This window comes from Leiobunum rupestre, chromosome 7 (assembly GCF_980474605.1).
Source record: "Leiobunum rupestre chromosome 7, qqLeiRupe1.1.hap1, whole genome shotgun sequence".
Classification (NCBI taxonomy): domain Eukaryota; kingdom Metazoa; phylum Arthropoda; class Arachnida; order Opiliones; family Sclerosomatidae; genus Leiobunum; species Leiobunum rupestre.
The window spans coordinates 37,485,738-37,499,097 of NC_143390.1; the positions used below are offsets into that span (position 1 = coordinate 37,485,738).

Consider the following 13,360-nt stretch of genomic DNA (forward strand, 5'->3'; position numbering starts at 1 on the left):
CCTTAATTTTTAGTAAAGTCGAAAAATCCTTATTTGGTAAAGAAATATATTTTTCCGCGCTAAAATTTCAAAAATATTTTAAAGTTCAAAAAATATTTTTCATTGTGAAATTTATTAAAGCGAATTTCGTGTAGAAATTTCGGCAATGTCTAGGCTAATAATTTTCGGTACATGAAATATAGGATGTAGTTCATAAATTTATTGCATAGACTCCTACTATATCGCGTAGAATGGGATTTTACTCAATGGCCCATTCTCGATTGAAGTAAAAGCCGTGGAAAGCGATTTAATACGTATTCATCCGCAAAGCGCGCTTAAATTTCCAAAGTTAGTACAAAATAAGTACAGCTCAATATCTTATAAGAAATTAAGTTTGATTATGTTTTTTTTCCTTTTTACTGGTATATAACGCAATTTTACGAACATTTCATTAGTTTAAGTACTGAACTACTTTTAGTCGTCGGAGTGATTTTACGTCCATAGGAGGTATTCGGCTTCATTTCCTGTGTGTTTATCAGTTTTGATGGTGGATGGCCGTAGAGCGAGAAAACTCAGGGCTCGGGAGCCTTTATTCCCGACATTTAAACCGTTTCACATGAAGTTATTAATAATAAATAATGGGGTTTCCACGCAGAGAAAATGACCGAAGGTAGCTACGATGAGTGAGTACCATTTTTATTCCTAACCTCGATTATCCTAAAAGTTAAAAAAAAAGTCATTGATAATATCGCAGCCAAGGCTTAGGTATCACTTTTGCGTGAATTAGCCAAGCTAGGATATAATTTAGCGTGGATATGATGCGATTCTTTTTGATATTTTGTTTAGGATAAATTATAACTAGATTTTCCTGTAAAATATTGTTCTTTGATTTAAGTTTGCTTTCGAACAAACATATCGTTAGGCCTAGATTTTATGCTGTTAAAAGTGTGTAGACCAAAAATGGGACCCGAAGGGAAGTCGCATTTTGGTGGGGGGATAAGAAGGTGGGGAACGAATTCCGTTCAATGGACGACTGTGTTCACTCGTTATGAATGAATCGCGCTTTTCTCAGGCAGCGGTGCGCGTCAAGGAAGGAGGCCCGCCGTAGGCCATTCGGAATTTTTAATTTTGACAATTTTCTTGTAAAATTTAATCGAGATAAATAATCAGTTTTTTAAATGCTGTAGAATATTAACACGTTTCAAGGAACGAATAGCTTTAACCAATGTATTATACACTGTGTATGTAAAAATAAATAAATTAAGGGAATAGGTTTTTGTCCTACATTGAAGATTTCTGTTATAGACTGGTGACCGATAATACAGGGACATATTCCCAATAAAAATCAAAGACAACAAATTGGCCTTGTGCACAAGCGTTTAAAAAAAAATTTAATAATAAAAAAATCGACCCAGGTTTCCATAACCCCCATGGTACCATTATCAAGAGTTAATAATTTCGTCATCTGTAAACAAGGGCTATTGAGTGGTTGGTCCCAGTGTATTTATCTTGGATTCAATAAAACAGGGATTATTTTGTGTTTGGGAAGGTCAATGTCATGATTAATATTTGAGGAAATGAAGCTGGCCTACCATCTTTCTATTTGTTAAATGTGTTCAAAGGTTTAGTCAATCTAGTTTTTTCCAAACCATCTTGAAAGCCCATAAGGCCTATGATGTATTGACAGTTGGGAAGGAAGGGGGAATAGTTAATTTTTATTTCAAGAACGAAGTAACCGGTTTTGAGGACACTTTTACTATGAAACAAAATAAATATCGGTCATTGTGCCGGTGCCTTTTTACGAAGATAACATAAATTACTTTTGTCTCACCCCTATGGGTAGTTAGTTTTGTTAATAAATTGATTTATTGTTGTTGTTATGGGGAGCATGGGCGAAATAATGATTTGGACAATGTGGGGAGAGGCTTAAGATCTCCCGCCAATTCAGGGGTGGATTTAGGCATGGTCTTTATGGGCTGCAGCCCCGTTCAATCAAATGGCCCCTTCACGGTCATAAAAATAAATAAATTTAAGTAACATGAAATTTTTTATTTACCCTGCAAAATGCATCTGATACCCTCAAACTTGAGTTAATTGGATAGGCCGCAAACAGTGTTAGTCCAGGGTCCCCGAATTTAACGGTCCGCCCCTGCCCGCCACCAGATAGCATTCTTTGAGCGGAGTATAATAGTTTACCATTTCTTCGACCAGATTTCTTAGAAGCTAAATTACTGGCTCTAGTGGCGTTAATTGGTCGTAGCGCGTGTTAAAGGACGATTTTTCAATTTAGAATATACTCCCTTTAATAGGCCAACGATGTGAAACTCTACCTGGTGGCTTTGACTGATAAACTTTATTCTGATTGCAATGTCGGTTAGAACACGAGGATTTATTGGGCAGATCATGGGTACATGCAATCTTAATTTCGAAGAACAACTATGAACGTAATAAATCTTATCATAAAACCGCATAGAAGTTAACCATATTTAATTGTCCTTGTGCACGTAATCGTCGTTATTGAAAAGTTTTGTTAACCCACCAGCGTTTCTTTCCAATTTCCTAAAATGGAAAAGGCGAAAACTTTGGCCATTAGCGGAAACGTCGCGGTTGAAAATGAACCAAATTAGACACGCGAATAGTTTCGGCTAAGTGAAGCTGGTGTATTTAAGCTAGTTTTTTTTTAATTCGTTTAAATGAAATCGTCCTTCTGCTTAAGAGTTTAGAATATTCCTACTTTTAGCAGGAAGTGTATATATTTATGGAAAAGCTAAAGCCCTATTTTACCGAGGAAATTCGCTTTCTATTTAGGAAAATAGCATTCATTTGCCTAAAAAAAGCCCGTTGCCTCTCCCAACTTCCGCTCTTTTCTCGGCCAGCTTGCGTTACTTTAAGGAAGAGTATAGACATATCATTTTCTGGGAGGAAGCCTGGCGGCTTTCTGAGCATATGGTTGGTGAGAGAGGAGGAAACCAGATTGTGGGTGTAGAGTACATTGTAGACATCCTCCTTGGTGTAGGGATGGGCTTTTTTTTTTTAAACCGAAGTGGGGGATAGAAACTTTGAGAAAGAAACCGCTCTAAAGAAACAGATGAGAGACGAGAGGGGGGGGGGGGCGCGTAGTTTCGCCCACTGCGTGGTCGCCTATTTCTCCTCTCCATCCCCCTCTTAGCTTGTCGCAAGCTTTTTGCTCCCTAACCTCCTAAATGAACCTGGTTGTAGATGGGTGGAAAGTACCGCATCTCACATCCTGGAAATAGGGTTTGCAGTTAAGTCTATTTTGTGTGTCAATGAGTTCCAATAAAGTTGTATTTACATGTTCAACATGCAAGATCACGAACTTTTAAAATCTTCCAAATTTATGATTAGGTGATTTTTTTTTCTTTGTTCAACGTTTAGTTGTTAAGATTTAATTAATTGGTATTTTTATACGCGAGTAAAGATGGTTTATTTTTATAACTGGTAAACCACTAGGCGAGATTTGGTTTAAGATATTTTTTACTTGTGGGAGGGGACTTCATCACTTCCATTACCCGGATAGTTATGAAACTGTTTCAACTGATTAAGTTGAATTAATTGACCACTTTATTTCAGCCTTTATAAACATTGTATTTTAATAATTTATGTGAGGCTAATACTAAATTCTTCGTTTATAGTGGTAACTACCTGGTGCGTGTCCGTGCCCAGGTCATGACCAGAGATGATTCAACAGGTGGATGGCTACCTATGGGAGGTGGTGGGCTTAGTAATGTCTCTGTTCGGAAAAGGCTGCTCTCATCGTCATCTTCATCGAACAACTCTTCCACAGGGATTCCTCCACCACATCACTCGGCGCCTCTGGGTGTTGTTTCCAATGGACCAGGGAAAACTAACGGAGTTAGTGCTACAAGAAATAGTGCTCTCAATAGCGTGGGTGGAGGCACCTCTTATAATGCCGGAGGAAGTGACGAAGATTTGGAATCTAATCTGAAACATGAATATTTAATATATGGGAAAAGAATTTCAGACAGCTCTGTAATTAGCTCAATTGAAATTGTCTTTAGTCCCAATGTTTTAAATGACAACTACATTTGTAGGTTGTATTGAGCTGTCCTATCAAGAAAGATTTTCAGTATAACAAGGTGATGCCTACCTTTCATCACTGGAAGACTGGTGACAAGAAGTTTGGGCTCACTTTTCAAACTGCAGCTGATGCTAGAGCATTTGATAAGGGTGTTCGGAGAGCGGTTGAAGACTTATTAGAAGGCTAGTATACATTTTCCTCATCTTTCTCAAATTTATTTAGAAAGCTTATAAGTAGTTTGTAATTAACGGAATTTTAAATATTAATGAAAGCCTTTTACCATTTATACGCTTTTCCCGGACTTTTTTTTATAATTTTTTAATTAATAAAATTTTGGTAAGTTTAATTGTGTTATCGTTGTTAGTCATTAGTTTTAATTTCGTTTTTAGTTTATGTTCTGAGAAATTTAGTTTCACCTTTTCCTAATTATTTTTTTAATTGTTCTGTAGATTTTGGTGAATTGTCTTGCTTTCACGATGAGACAGATATTGGTGATGATGATGTCTTCATGGTAAAAAATTTGTCTCTTAAAGATGCTAAATTTATTTCATGGTGCATTGTTGGTTTTTTGCACAGACATTGGAACTTCCGGTGGATTCTCGATCTTCTTCAGGCTCAAGTAGTGCCAGTGGAGGTGGTGGTGGTAGCGGGGTGGTTGTGACAGCTGCTTCCTTAGCAAGGCATCCGCTAAATCCACTATCTATGTTTCCTGGGTCAGTAATGGATTCCTCTGGTGGTGGGGTACTAAACCAAAGCGCTTCACCCTACACTCATCCGCATGCTAACCACCACCATTTACATCGCATGCATTTCATTCGTTCTTCCAACACTTCGGGCAGCAACAACAACCAAGGTTTAGGATCTCTACGTAACCAGTATAGCGCTCCTCCCGAACAATGGACTAATTCGGGTAACAATCCTGTAGTACTTTCGGGTGGAGTTGGAGGAGAAAGCGGTATTTTATCTGACTCAATAAATCAGCCGTTTTCCAGCAGCAAAGACATTTGGGTTTACAATAAAAATGCCAAAACATTACCCGAGGATCGCATAGAAATATCTGGCGAGCCTTATTCCTACGTGCAGTTTGCCAAGGATAAGAATACTGGACCTTTTGGACCTCGCGTAAATAGTGGCGAGCATGAGTACTCCTATCCCGTGATGGATGCGTTAAAGCTAGGTGGGGTAGGATCAGGGTTACCTGGTTCTGGTCTTCCCCAACAGCATAGTAGTTTAAAGAAAAAAAATCAGCTACATCAGGGTAACACAACGTCATTATCTCTGGCTCAACAGCCTCCTTTACTTTTACCTACAAAGTGCAAAAGAAAAAAGGACTATTTTGGTCGACATGGAATTCAAAATCTCATGGCTCCGGGACACCATGGCTCATCTAGCGGTGCCAGGTCATCGAGTGGAAGGGCTCAATGTCGACATTGTCTAGAAATGTATGAGAAGGATAATAACGGACGAGGTAGTTGCGAATATGCTCCAGATGGAGTTTTAGCTTGTATCAACGCAGCTACGTGTATTTCGTGTGCTCAGTGCATGCTCTACCATTGTATGTCTGACGCGGAAGGGGACTTTGATCAACATCCTTGTTCTTGTAACGGATCCGACGATCATTGCTGGCGTCGATGGGCTTCTATGGCTCTTTTGTCCTTATTTGTACCCTGTTTATGGTGCTATCTGCCATTTAAAGCGTGCCATAGGTGCGCCGTACAGTGCGGTGTATGTGGGGGCAGGCATCAACAAAGCTTCAGTGGCTAGTTATCTAAATATTTTAGAGAAGATATATTAATTTTCTGCTGGAATTAAAAAAAATTTGCTTGCGAAAATTTTCTTAGCAGATCTTGACTGGTCTTTCTGTGATTGAAATTTATTTGCGCAGATTTTAACTCGCCAAACTGGCTTTAAAATAAGCATTTGAAGGTAAAATTTGAGAAACTATAGCTTGGTAGTTTCTCTTAACTGCCAGTTTGTATTTTGAAACTACAAACAGGCTAGTAGTGTCAAATCAAACTGCATTATATTGCGCCCATTGTTGTACAACAAAAATTATAAAGCTTGAGTAGGTGAAACTACATAACGTTTAATCTAATAATTGGAAATAATATTTTTAAATGTTTTCTTGATCTATAGAGAAGTAATTTTGTTTAAAGTAAACAAAAAATAATTAAGCGCTAGGAAAATCCAAAGATATTAAGAAAAATCATGAAAAGGCATCAAATGGCTTCATGGTTTTGTATTTGTGAAACCCAGTTTCCTTTGCTTATTTAAAACTTACTCGGCTTATGTTTGACTTTTTATTTACACTAAATATCTCTGAAGAATATCAAGCATCTGTTCTTACAGTTGTCATATTGGTAGACAAGATTCTTGATATTTAAACTTTAGTTGTTGGTTTTTCTTTTGAGAATTTTTGAGTGTGAAACTGGGAAAAGCCAAGCGAAAGTAAACATTAAAATCACTAAAAAGCCAAATTTTTGTACATTGTATATAAACAATAATATAAAAGAAAAGGGAAGGATATTAAAGAATTTAAAAAAAGATACACCCTAAAAAATCCCCCAGGTCAACATGATCAAATCAAATAGATGTTTATTCTGTTTTACATAAAAATGAAAGATTAAAAACCTTTCTACGTAATTGGATTTTGGTCTTTATTTAACTGATCAGACTTGGGATTATATGTTAAAATTTATTGAAATCCTAATTTGTGTAAAATTATATTGTTTTTAGACAAAGCCATATTTGAGAATGAGTTTGAGGATCTACTTCTGAGGAAGGTATGTGAAAACCAGTTTTGAGCTTCCCTTGGCATCTATCAGAGACAAAAATGGGTCCGATAGTCTTCAAACCACTATTGTTTATCTCGTAAAAAACTTGGTGAGTTTTTTTCCATAAGTTAAACAACGCTTGTACGGAGTCATCAGTGTGAAATTTATAGGAGTGGTTTCTCATTAGATCACCCGAAAGGAAATTTGTATTTGGGCCACCGGAAATAGCCGCAAGAAGTAGATAAGGATCATCCTCAGACCTGTAAATAATGTCAAAATAAGCACACCGCTAATGAGCTTTCGCAAAAACTAACTAACAAGTTTGCTGTCAAGTAGACCTGTGACACTTTCTGAATTTGAAATAAGATATCCTTGGGCCATTTCAACATGTGTTTCCTTCCTAACAAGAGGATTTCTTCTTTTTTGAAGAACCGAAGGTACTTCAAAACATTCAGCAACTATAAAAGTTGTGGTTAGTAACATATTAATGTATTTTACATTTTAAAATAAAACCTGGGCAGCCATTTCTTTTTTATTTTTTGACCCTATTCTGTAGGCAACATTAAGTCCATCTACAACTAAATTATAAGGTCTCGCCTCATCTAGGAATTTTCTAAATTTGTTTATTTCGTCTGGGTTTGAGTTGAGATAAATATCTTCGCCCCTGAGAAGTTTTTTCTCCATTTCTACTCTCAGTAGCTTAAATTGATTCTCCGTCATGTTTAATGTTTCTAGTTTTTCATTGCAAATGGGGCAGTTTTTGCTTGTTGGGTTTCTATAAAAAAATAGACGTTGGTATTATCAAAATCACCTTCTGAAATTAAGAAATTTTTAGCTTTTACATTTTAACTAGGCTACTGCTAAAGTTAAAATGCTTTTCCAACATAGACTTTAAACTTTCAATGTTCTCCAATGAAAGGAGCTCTTCATGTTTCCTCATAATTGCAAAAAATTGATCCAGATGATTTAATTTTAACGATTGATTAGTGGTTTGAGGAATGGCTTCTATCCAAGCTACAATGGAAAGTTCTGAGGGTGATATTTTATCTTCATAAAGTTCTTGTAATAAATTAATTCCTTTGGCTATATCTCCACTTTTAAAAGCCCCAGTGGCCAAGCAATTCCATATAGCAGAGTTGCATTTTTTGTGAAATTCCTTGTATAGTTTTAGCATAGGCCACGCTTTTTCCCATTGCTGTGACTGTGACAGCCCCATTACAACTAATTTATTTAACTCCTGGTCTATGAAACAGTGCTTTGGTATTTGTTCTAAATGATCCAACATTTCTTTTTGAGAATGGTTTTTGCCACAAATAGCTACATAATTAGCTAAAACCATAGCATTAGGCATTGATTGTAATTTTAAATGGCCTAGGTATGCTTTAGCCGAATGAAAATCATTGGTATGAAAAAAGTAGTTCATTAACAGGGTTTGGAAAGTTTCTTTTTTCCACAATTTGGCACCGTTTTCCAATATTTTGTCCCAGTTATGATTCTTTAAGTCATTTTGCATTGGTTCAAGCTTCATTTTAAATAATTCCTTTGTGTAAAGTTCAATATTTGATTTTCTTAATTGCTGAAGGGAATATTTTGAATCTTCTGATGGTATCTTATTTGTTCTACAGGTCATGACCCTTGTAATCTCTCTCTCTTGGAAACGAAAAGATGACGTTTGCTTTAGTAGAGGGAAAATATGGAAAGCAGCAAATGGGGAAAATGATCTACTTCGTTTCATTTTGACCTCGATTTCCAATAGCGGTAAAATCGTACTAATACCGAGATAAAATATGTTTAGATATATTTGATACTTCGATTTGGTAGGTATTCATAAAACTTTACCATGAAAATTTGTTGTCTCCTTTCAGTCTTTCCACTTTATTGTTAAATCCCAAGCCTTTGTCCTAAGCGCGTGAAGATAACTTCCCGCTCCCCCCCCCCCCCTTTTTTTTTAACGTCTCCCACTTTTAGCTTTTAGAAACACGAAAGAAATGATTTTGTCTATTTACTTTTGATGAAACAGAATCACTATCCGCCAGTGCACTACCCGCTTAAGGAAAATATTTTTTCTTATGGCATTTCAAATTTAGGTTATTTTTTTGAAAGGTTGAATGACTTAAATATGTCAAGTGTAATATTTTTTTCCTGAATTACAGAATTAGGGGATTTTGGTCCTATTTGATTGTAATTGTAACATTGAAATTTTATTCTTTTTTTATCAGAATTTTCAGGCTGATAATTTTTTCTTTACAGATTTATTAAGAAATATTAATTAATGGTTCCTACGGAGAAAGAAGAGTGGTGGTTGTACCTTCTATTTTATAACCTTCTTGGTTATGGTACTGTGCTTATACCCGGTGGACTTTTAATTTATTTTTTAAAGAAATACAAGCACCATTATGAAGGTATGGGTTTAAATCACTAGGTTTCTCCTTATCTCTTGTAAAACATTTATTCTATATGTAGGGCAGAGTATGTGTGTGCAAAAATGCATTCGCATGTGCATCGAGGGGGAAGAGCCATTATCTAAACCAAATTTATTGGAGTTGGGAGAAGCAATTACGGAAAACCATAAATCTCATACTTCAACCCAAAGTCAACTACACGAAACTGGGCTTCTGATCTTCTGTTTCTGCGGGCTTCAATTTTCTTATTTGACATGGGGTATTTTACAGGAGAAAATTATGACTAAAGATTACACGGATTATCATGGAAACCAACACAAATTCACAGACTCCCAATTTCTAGTTTTTGTCAATAGGGTGTTGGCATTTGTATTTTCAGGGCTTTATTTATTATTGATGCCATTATTATTCTACCAAGCACAACAACCTCGTCATTGTGCACCCTTGTATAAATACTCTTATTGCTCCTTTAGTAATATCATGAGTAGTTGGTGCCAATACGAAGCTCTGAAATACATTAGTTTTCCAACCCAAGTCCTAGCCAAAACATCGAAAATTATACCCGTAATGCTCATGGGGAAAATTGTTTCTAAGAAGACATTTGCAAATTACGAATATGCCACTGCTGCTACTATATCAGTGGGAATGACTATATTCTTTCTGTCAAAGTTAGTTCTTTTTTTATATAATCCAGGGACTGGCAAGCATTGTCCGTAGGTCTTACATGATTATATAATTCATTTTAGAGAATGGGACGTTGAGGTGATAAGATATGGTAGATCACCATACCTGGAACAAAATCTGTCTTTGGAAATGCTTACCAGTTCTTTTTAAATTGTTGCAAAGTATTGTTTATTTATTTTTAAACCCCCTAGGACTTCTGGTGGTGCTGAAATAGACAGTAAACAAACCACAATTTCTGGCATCATAATTTTAATTGGATACATGGTATTCGACAGTTTCACGTCAAATTGGCAAAGTCAGCTCTTTTCTGTGTATAAAATGTCATCTATTCAGATGATGTGCGGAGTCAATCTGTTTTCCTGCATTTTAACTTCAGTTTCTCTGTTACAACAAGGAGGATTTCAGAGATCATTAGCATTCTCCTTCACCTTTCCAAATTTTTTCTTTGATTGCTTCGCCCTCTCCATATGTTCTGCATTGGGTCAGTTGTTTATTTTTTATACAATATCTCAGTTTGGACCAGTTGTTTTTGTGATAATAATGACTGTTAGACAGGCAGTTGCCATCCTACTATCGTGGTTAATTTTTGGGCATAATATAAGTCTTTTGGGCTTCTGTGGCATTTCATTGGTTTTTGTCGCTGTTTTTTTACGCATTTATTTAAAGAAGAAAGGTTTTAAATGATACATTTTTTCTTTCCACTGGTTTTATGAAAGTTAAATTATTGGATTTAATCAACCTTGAAAAGGAACAAAAATTTAAAAGCCAGTGTTTTATTCAAAATATTTTAATTGGTTTTAAAATGATTTTAAAATGGGTTGGTCAATTCCTGATGCATTACTGTAATTAAAATGAATCTCAATTTTATTTTTTTAATAATTTTAGTGTTCCTGAACAAATTTATTATAGATTTAAATGCAATATATTGAATCATGTACATGTACTGTAAAATAAAAAAACATTGTTCAAAGAACTTGTTTGCCCTGGTGGTAAATCCACTAATTTTGGTTACAATACCCAAATAACGCTTTAAAAGATGTCATTTTAGAAATGAATGTTTAACCCTGGCAATGGTTCAGTAAAAAAATAATCATGTTGTAGCGCCTTAAAAAAAATTATTATCTGAAAACTGTATTATAATAATTATTATTATTATTATCATACTTGTGATGCAGTTATTCTTTTACTAGGTGGGTAATTTATTAGCTTGTCCATTAAGTTTATAGTTAGTTCATCGGCATCTGGTATCAGGTTACTTAAATTTTGCCTTTCATATAATGGAAAAGTAATTTTTCTGTAGTCTGGTAATTCTGAAACGCCCTATAACAAGTTAAATAGAAAATATTGTAATTACACAATATATTGTTGTGGTTTTGATTTTTCGCCTGACAGTTATAGAGAGGGGGATAAGGTTAACATCTCTTATTAATAATAATAAAAGCATCTTTATTGAGGATATCAACATTAGCTTAAAGCTATTGGTCCTCAAGTTAAATTAAAAATATATGAATAAAAACATAACTATCAGGTAGGCAATTATAGATTAAAAGTATTACAGGCCATGTATCTTCTGTTGGTGTTCCTAAAATTTGTAATACTTGAAACAATTGTTCAATGTCGTTATCCCCCTAAAATTTTAATATTTTAATTTACAACCAATTTGCCATGAATAATTTTTTTTACTCACTCTGAAAAGTGGGAACCTATTATATAGTTCTGCCAAAATGCAGCCAGCAGCCCTTTAACAACATATTTATTGATATGCTAATTTCCTTTTTATTAACTTACCATATATCAACTTCTTGGTCATAATCTTGGCTACCATACAGTAATTCTGGGGCTCTATACCATCTAGTAAAGAAAAATAATTTAGTAACAATTAAAATATATTTAAATTGATGAACCTAGTTGCCACTTGGTGACTGTATTCTCTGTTTGAATTTTTATCAAATAGTCTGGCTTGGCTAAAGTCACCTATTTTTAAAACCCCATCATGTGTCAGCAACAAATTTGCTGGTTTTAAATCCTGTAAATTGAAACATCTTTTCAGTATAAGCGTAGGCGCTATACTTTATAATTTCTATACTCTATGAACTATTCCTTTATTGTGACAGTATTTAAGTCCATGCAACAGCATAATAAATATTTTTTTAATGCAATTTATCGTCACGTCCCATTTTGAATCAAAAATTAGAGATGACAGGTCTTTTGGAACATATTCCATCACCAAACATAGGCAAGAACCATGTGGAAATACTGAGAGTAAACTAACCACCTGTTAAATAATTTATATTAGTATTTTTTTTATTTATTTATTTTTTTTATACATTTTCATGTTCAATTTCTTCTAAGGTCTTGAATTCCCTGCAAATTTTATGTAAGGAAAGAGATAAAAGGTTTTGACATTGAATCTTTCAAATATTTCTCTTACTGAAAAGTTGCTGGTTGTAATCCTTTCATGTCAAAGTTTTTAATCCGAATTTTTTTTATAGCAACAGTTTTGCTGTTGCTTTTCTGCTTGCATTTTAGAACGATACCGTGTATCCCTTCACCAATACAGTGATCCACTATATAATCGTCCATTTTTTCATTTAATTTATATATTAATATAAAAATTAAAATGGTAAAATCGAAGGTCGTCCTGTAAAAACTATATTTTTCATATGGTTCAAATAAAGAATAATTTGGATAATGTTTTCGTACAGTTTTTATTGAAAACTTGTCGCGGCTTCCTTTCAATTACATTACTCTGAAATATCATTGATAATAAGCGGCTCATTGACAGTAGTGGGCCCTAGTCTACTCCTTGCCCTCTTTCTACGCCCCTTCCCCCTTGCTTTCTCCCACAGAGTTAGAGCTCTGCGTTTGGCTAAAGAAAATGTAGAAAGGGAATAGAAATTGTACCTTCCAGGAGGCTTTAAAAATATCTCGACCTCTGAAATCTGTTTCTTTCGCTTCAAAACTTCCGGTTAATAATTGAGCGTAGCTCTCACTGTGGAAACTTGCCAGGAAAGTTGGCTGTCCTTCGCGCATTGGGGGAAAGGAAAAGGGGAGCTTCGGAAAGCGACTCGAGAGAAAAGGATTGCTGTCCGTCGGAACCCGGGTTTTAATATTGCGCGCCTTTTAAAAATTAACAATAAGAGTGGATTATCTGCCAAAAAAAAAAACAGAACTTGAAAGGCTTAAGATCCTTTGCGGTATTACTACATAGGCCAAGTTTCAAATAAGATAAGCAATAGCTGTGTACAGATATTTTCGATTTTGTTTTATCTTTACCAAATAAACAGTAATCTTTGGTAAACTAAATTATTTCTCTCGCTTTTCTTTCTCTACTTGGGTTTAATTAATCTAAGCCTAATTAACCACTGGATTTTCAGCTCGCTCCGCTCAAGTCTTTGTTGAAAATGCCGTTTTCGGTTTTTGAAACGACCTAGTATTTCAATAAATGAGGCTCACATTAA

General features: G+C 35.1%; 4 protein-coding genes across 11 annotated transcripts; 2 read left to right on the plus strand and 2 right to left on the minus strand.

Annotated features, from left to right (window-relative positions):
* Window positions 1–244: 244 nt before the first annotated feature.
* Window positions 245–6,687, plus strand: Spred (Sprouty-related protein with EVH-1 domain). 2 transcript variants are annotated; one of them, XM_090154395.1, is made up of 5 exons: window positions 245–662; window positions 3,633–3,990; window positions 4,053–4,221; window positions 4,489–4,550; window positions 4,616–6,687. In XM_090154395.1, the coding sequence occupies exons 1-5, from the start codon at window positions 640–642 to the stop codon at window positions 5,801–5,803; spliced, it is 1,800 nt and encodes a 599-aa protein (XP_090010521.1). In that variant the 5' UTR covers window positions 245–639; the 3' UTR covers window positions 5,804–6,687. The 2 variants fall into 2 exon arrangements, with proteins under 2 accessions (XP_090010521.1, XP_090010520.1); XM_090154394.1 differs by lacking the exon at window positions 245–662 and adding an exon at window positions 3,190–3,345.
* Window positions 6,611–8,735, minus strand: mldr (mitochondrial ribonuclease P catalytic subunit). Its single transcript, XM_090154396.1, has 5 exons — window positions 8,653–8,735; window positions 7,656–8,582; window positions 7,327–7,588; window positions 7,132–7,271; window positions 6,611–7,073 (listed from the first exon to the last, which is right to left on the minus strand). The coding sequence occupies exons 2-5, from the start codon at window positions 8,546–8,548 to the stop codon at window positions 6,761–6,763; spliced, it is 1,608 nt and encodes a 535-aa protein (XP_090010522.1). The 5' UTR covers window positions 8,549–8,582; window positions 8,653–8,735; the 3' UTR covers window positions 6,611–6,760.
* sll (adenosine 3'-phospho 5'-phosphosulfate transporter 1) lies at window positions 8,438–10,945 on the plus strand. 3 transcript variants are annotated; one of them, XM_090154398.1, is made up of 5 exons: window positions 8,438–8,630; window positions 8,967–8,994; window positions 9,064–9,215; window positions 9,277–9,883; window positions 10,091–10,945. In XM_090154398.1, exons 3-5 carry the CDS (start codon window positions 9,086–9,088, stop codon window positions 10,581–10,583), a joined length of 1,230 nt encoding a protein of 409 aa, XP_090010524.1. In that variant the 5' UTR covers window positions 8,438–8,630; window positions 8,967–8,994; window positions 9,064–9,085; the 3' UTR covers window positions 10,584–10,945. The 3 variants fall into 3 exon arrangements, with proteins under 3 accessions (XP_090010524.1, XP_090010525.1, XP_090010523.1); XM_090154397.1 differs by lacking the exon at window positions 8,438–8,630 and adding an exon at window positions 8,640–8,900; XM_090154399.1 differs by lacking the exon at window positions 8,967–8,994.
* Window positions 10,785–12,859, minus strand: LOC149936170 (cyclin-dependent kinase 20-like). 5 transcript variants are annotated; one of them, XM_090154402.1, is made up of 10 exons: window positions 12,804–12,859; window positions 12,331–12,648; window positions 12,227–12,263; window positions 11,986–12,174; window positions 11,804–11,925; window positions 11,688–11,750; window positions 11,587–11,638; window positions 11,456–11,527; window positions 11,064–11,219; window positions 10,785–11,003 (listed from the first exon to the last, which is right to left on the minus strand). In XM_090154402.1, exons 2-10 carry the CDS (start codon window positions 12,480–12,482, stop codon window positions 10,944–10,946), a joined length of 903 nt encoding a protein of 300 aa, XP_090010528.1. In that variant the 5' UTR covers window positions 12,483–12,648; window positions 12,804–12,859; the 3' UTR covers window positions 10,785–10,943. The 5 variants fall into 5 exon arrangements, 4 of the variants coding, with proteins under 4 accessions (XP_090010528.1, XP_090010526.1, XP_090010527.1 ...); XM_090154400.1 differs by lacking the exon at window positions 12,804–12,859 and having other exon boundaries at window positions 12,331–12,540; window positions 12,603–12,743; XM_090154401.1 differs by lacking the exon at window positions 12,804–12,859 and having other exon boundaries at window positions 12,331–12,549; window positions 12,603–12,743.
* Between the last annotated feature and the right edge of the window lie 501 nt (window positions 12,860–13,360).

Coding starts and splice junctions, on each gene's coding strand:
- sll (XM_090154398.1), top strand. CDS start 9,086: ATGGTTCCTACGGAGAAAGAAGAGTGGTGGTTGTACCTTCTATTTTAT. Junction 9,216..9,276: donor ATACAAGCACCATTATGAAG/GTATGGGTTTAA, acceptor TTCTATATGTAG/GGCAGAGTATGTGTGTGCAA. Junction 9,884..10,090: donor ACTATATTCTTTCTGTCAAA/GTTAGTTCTTTT, acceptor TAAACCCCCTAG/GACTTCTGGTGGTGCTGAAA.
- Spred (XM_090154394.1), top strand. CDS start 3,293: ATGTTCAACATGCAAGATCACGAACTTTTAAAATCTTCCAAATTTATG. Junction 4,222..4,488: donor GGTTGAAGACTTATTAGAAG/GCTAGTATACAT, acceptor ATTGTTCTGTAG/ATTTTGGTGAATTGTCTTGC. Junction 4,551..4,615: donor GTGATGATGATGTCTTCATG/GTAAAAAATTTG, acceptor TTTTTTGCACAG/ACATTGGAACTTCCGGTGGA.
- mldr (XM_090154396.1), bottom strand. CDS start 8,548: ATGAAACGAAGTAGATCATTTTCCCCATTTGCTGCTTTCCATATTTTC. Junction 7,589..7,655: donor AGCAGTAGCCTAGTTAAAAT/GTAAAAGCTAAA, acceptor ATTTTTTTATAG/AAACCCAACAAGCAAAAACT. Junction 7,272..7,326: donor AAAAAGAAATGGCTGCCCAG/GTTTTATTTTAA, acceptor CAACTTTTATAG/TTGCTGAATGTTTTGAAGTA.
- LOC149936170 (XM_090154402.1), bottom strand. CDS start 12,482: ATGGACGATTATATAGTGGATCACTGTATTGGTGAAGGGATACACGGT. Junction 12,175..12,226: donor AAGAAATTGAACATGAAAAT/GTATAAAAAAAA, acceptor ATTATTTAACAG/GTGGTTAGTTTACTCTCAGT. Junction 11,639..11,687: donor GACCAAGAAGTTGATATATG/GTAAGTTAATAA, acceptor ATGTTGTTAAAG/GGCTGCTGGCTGCATTTTGG.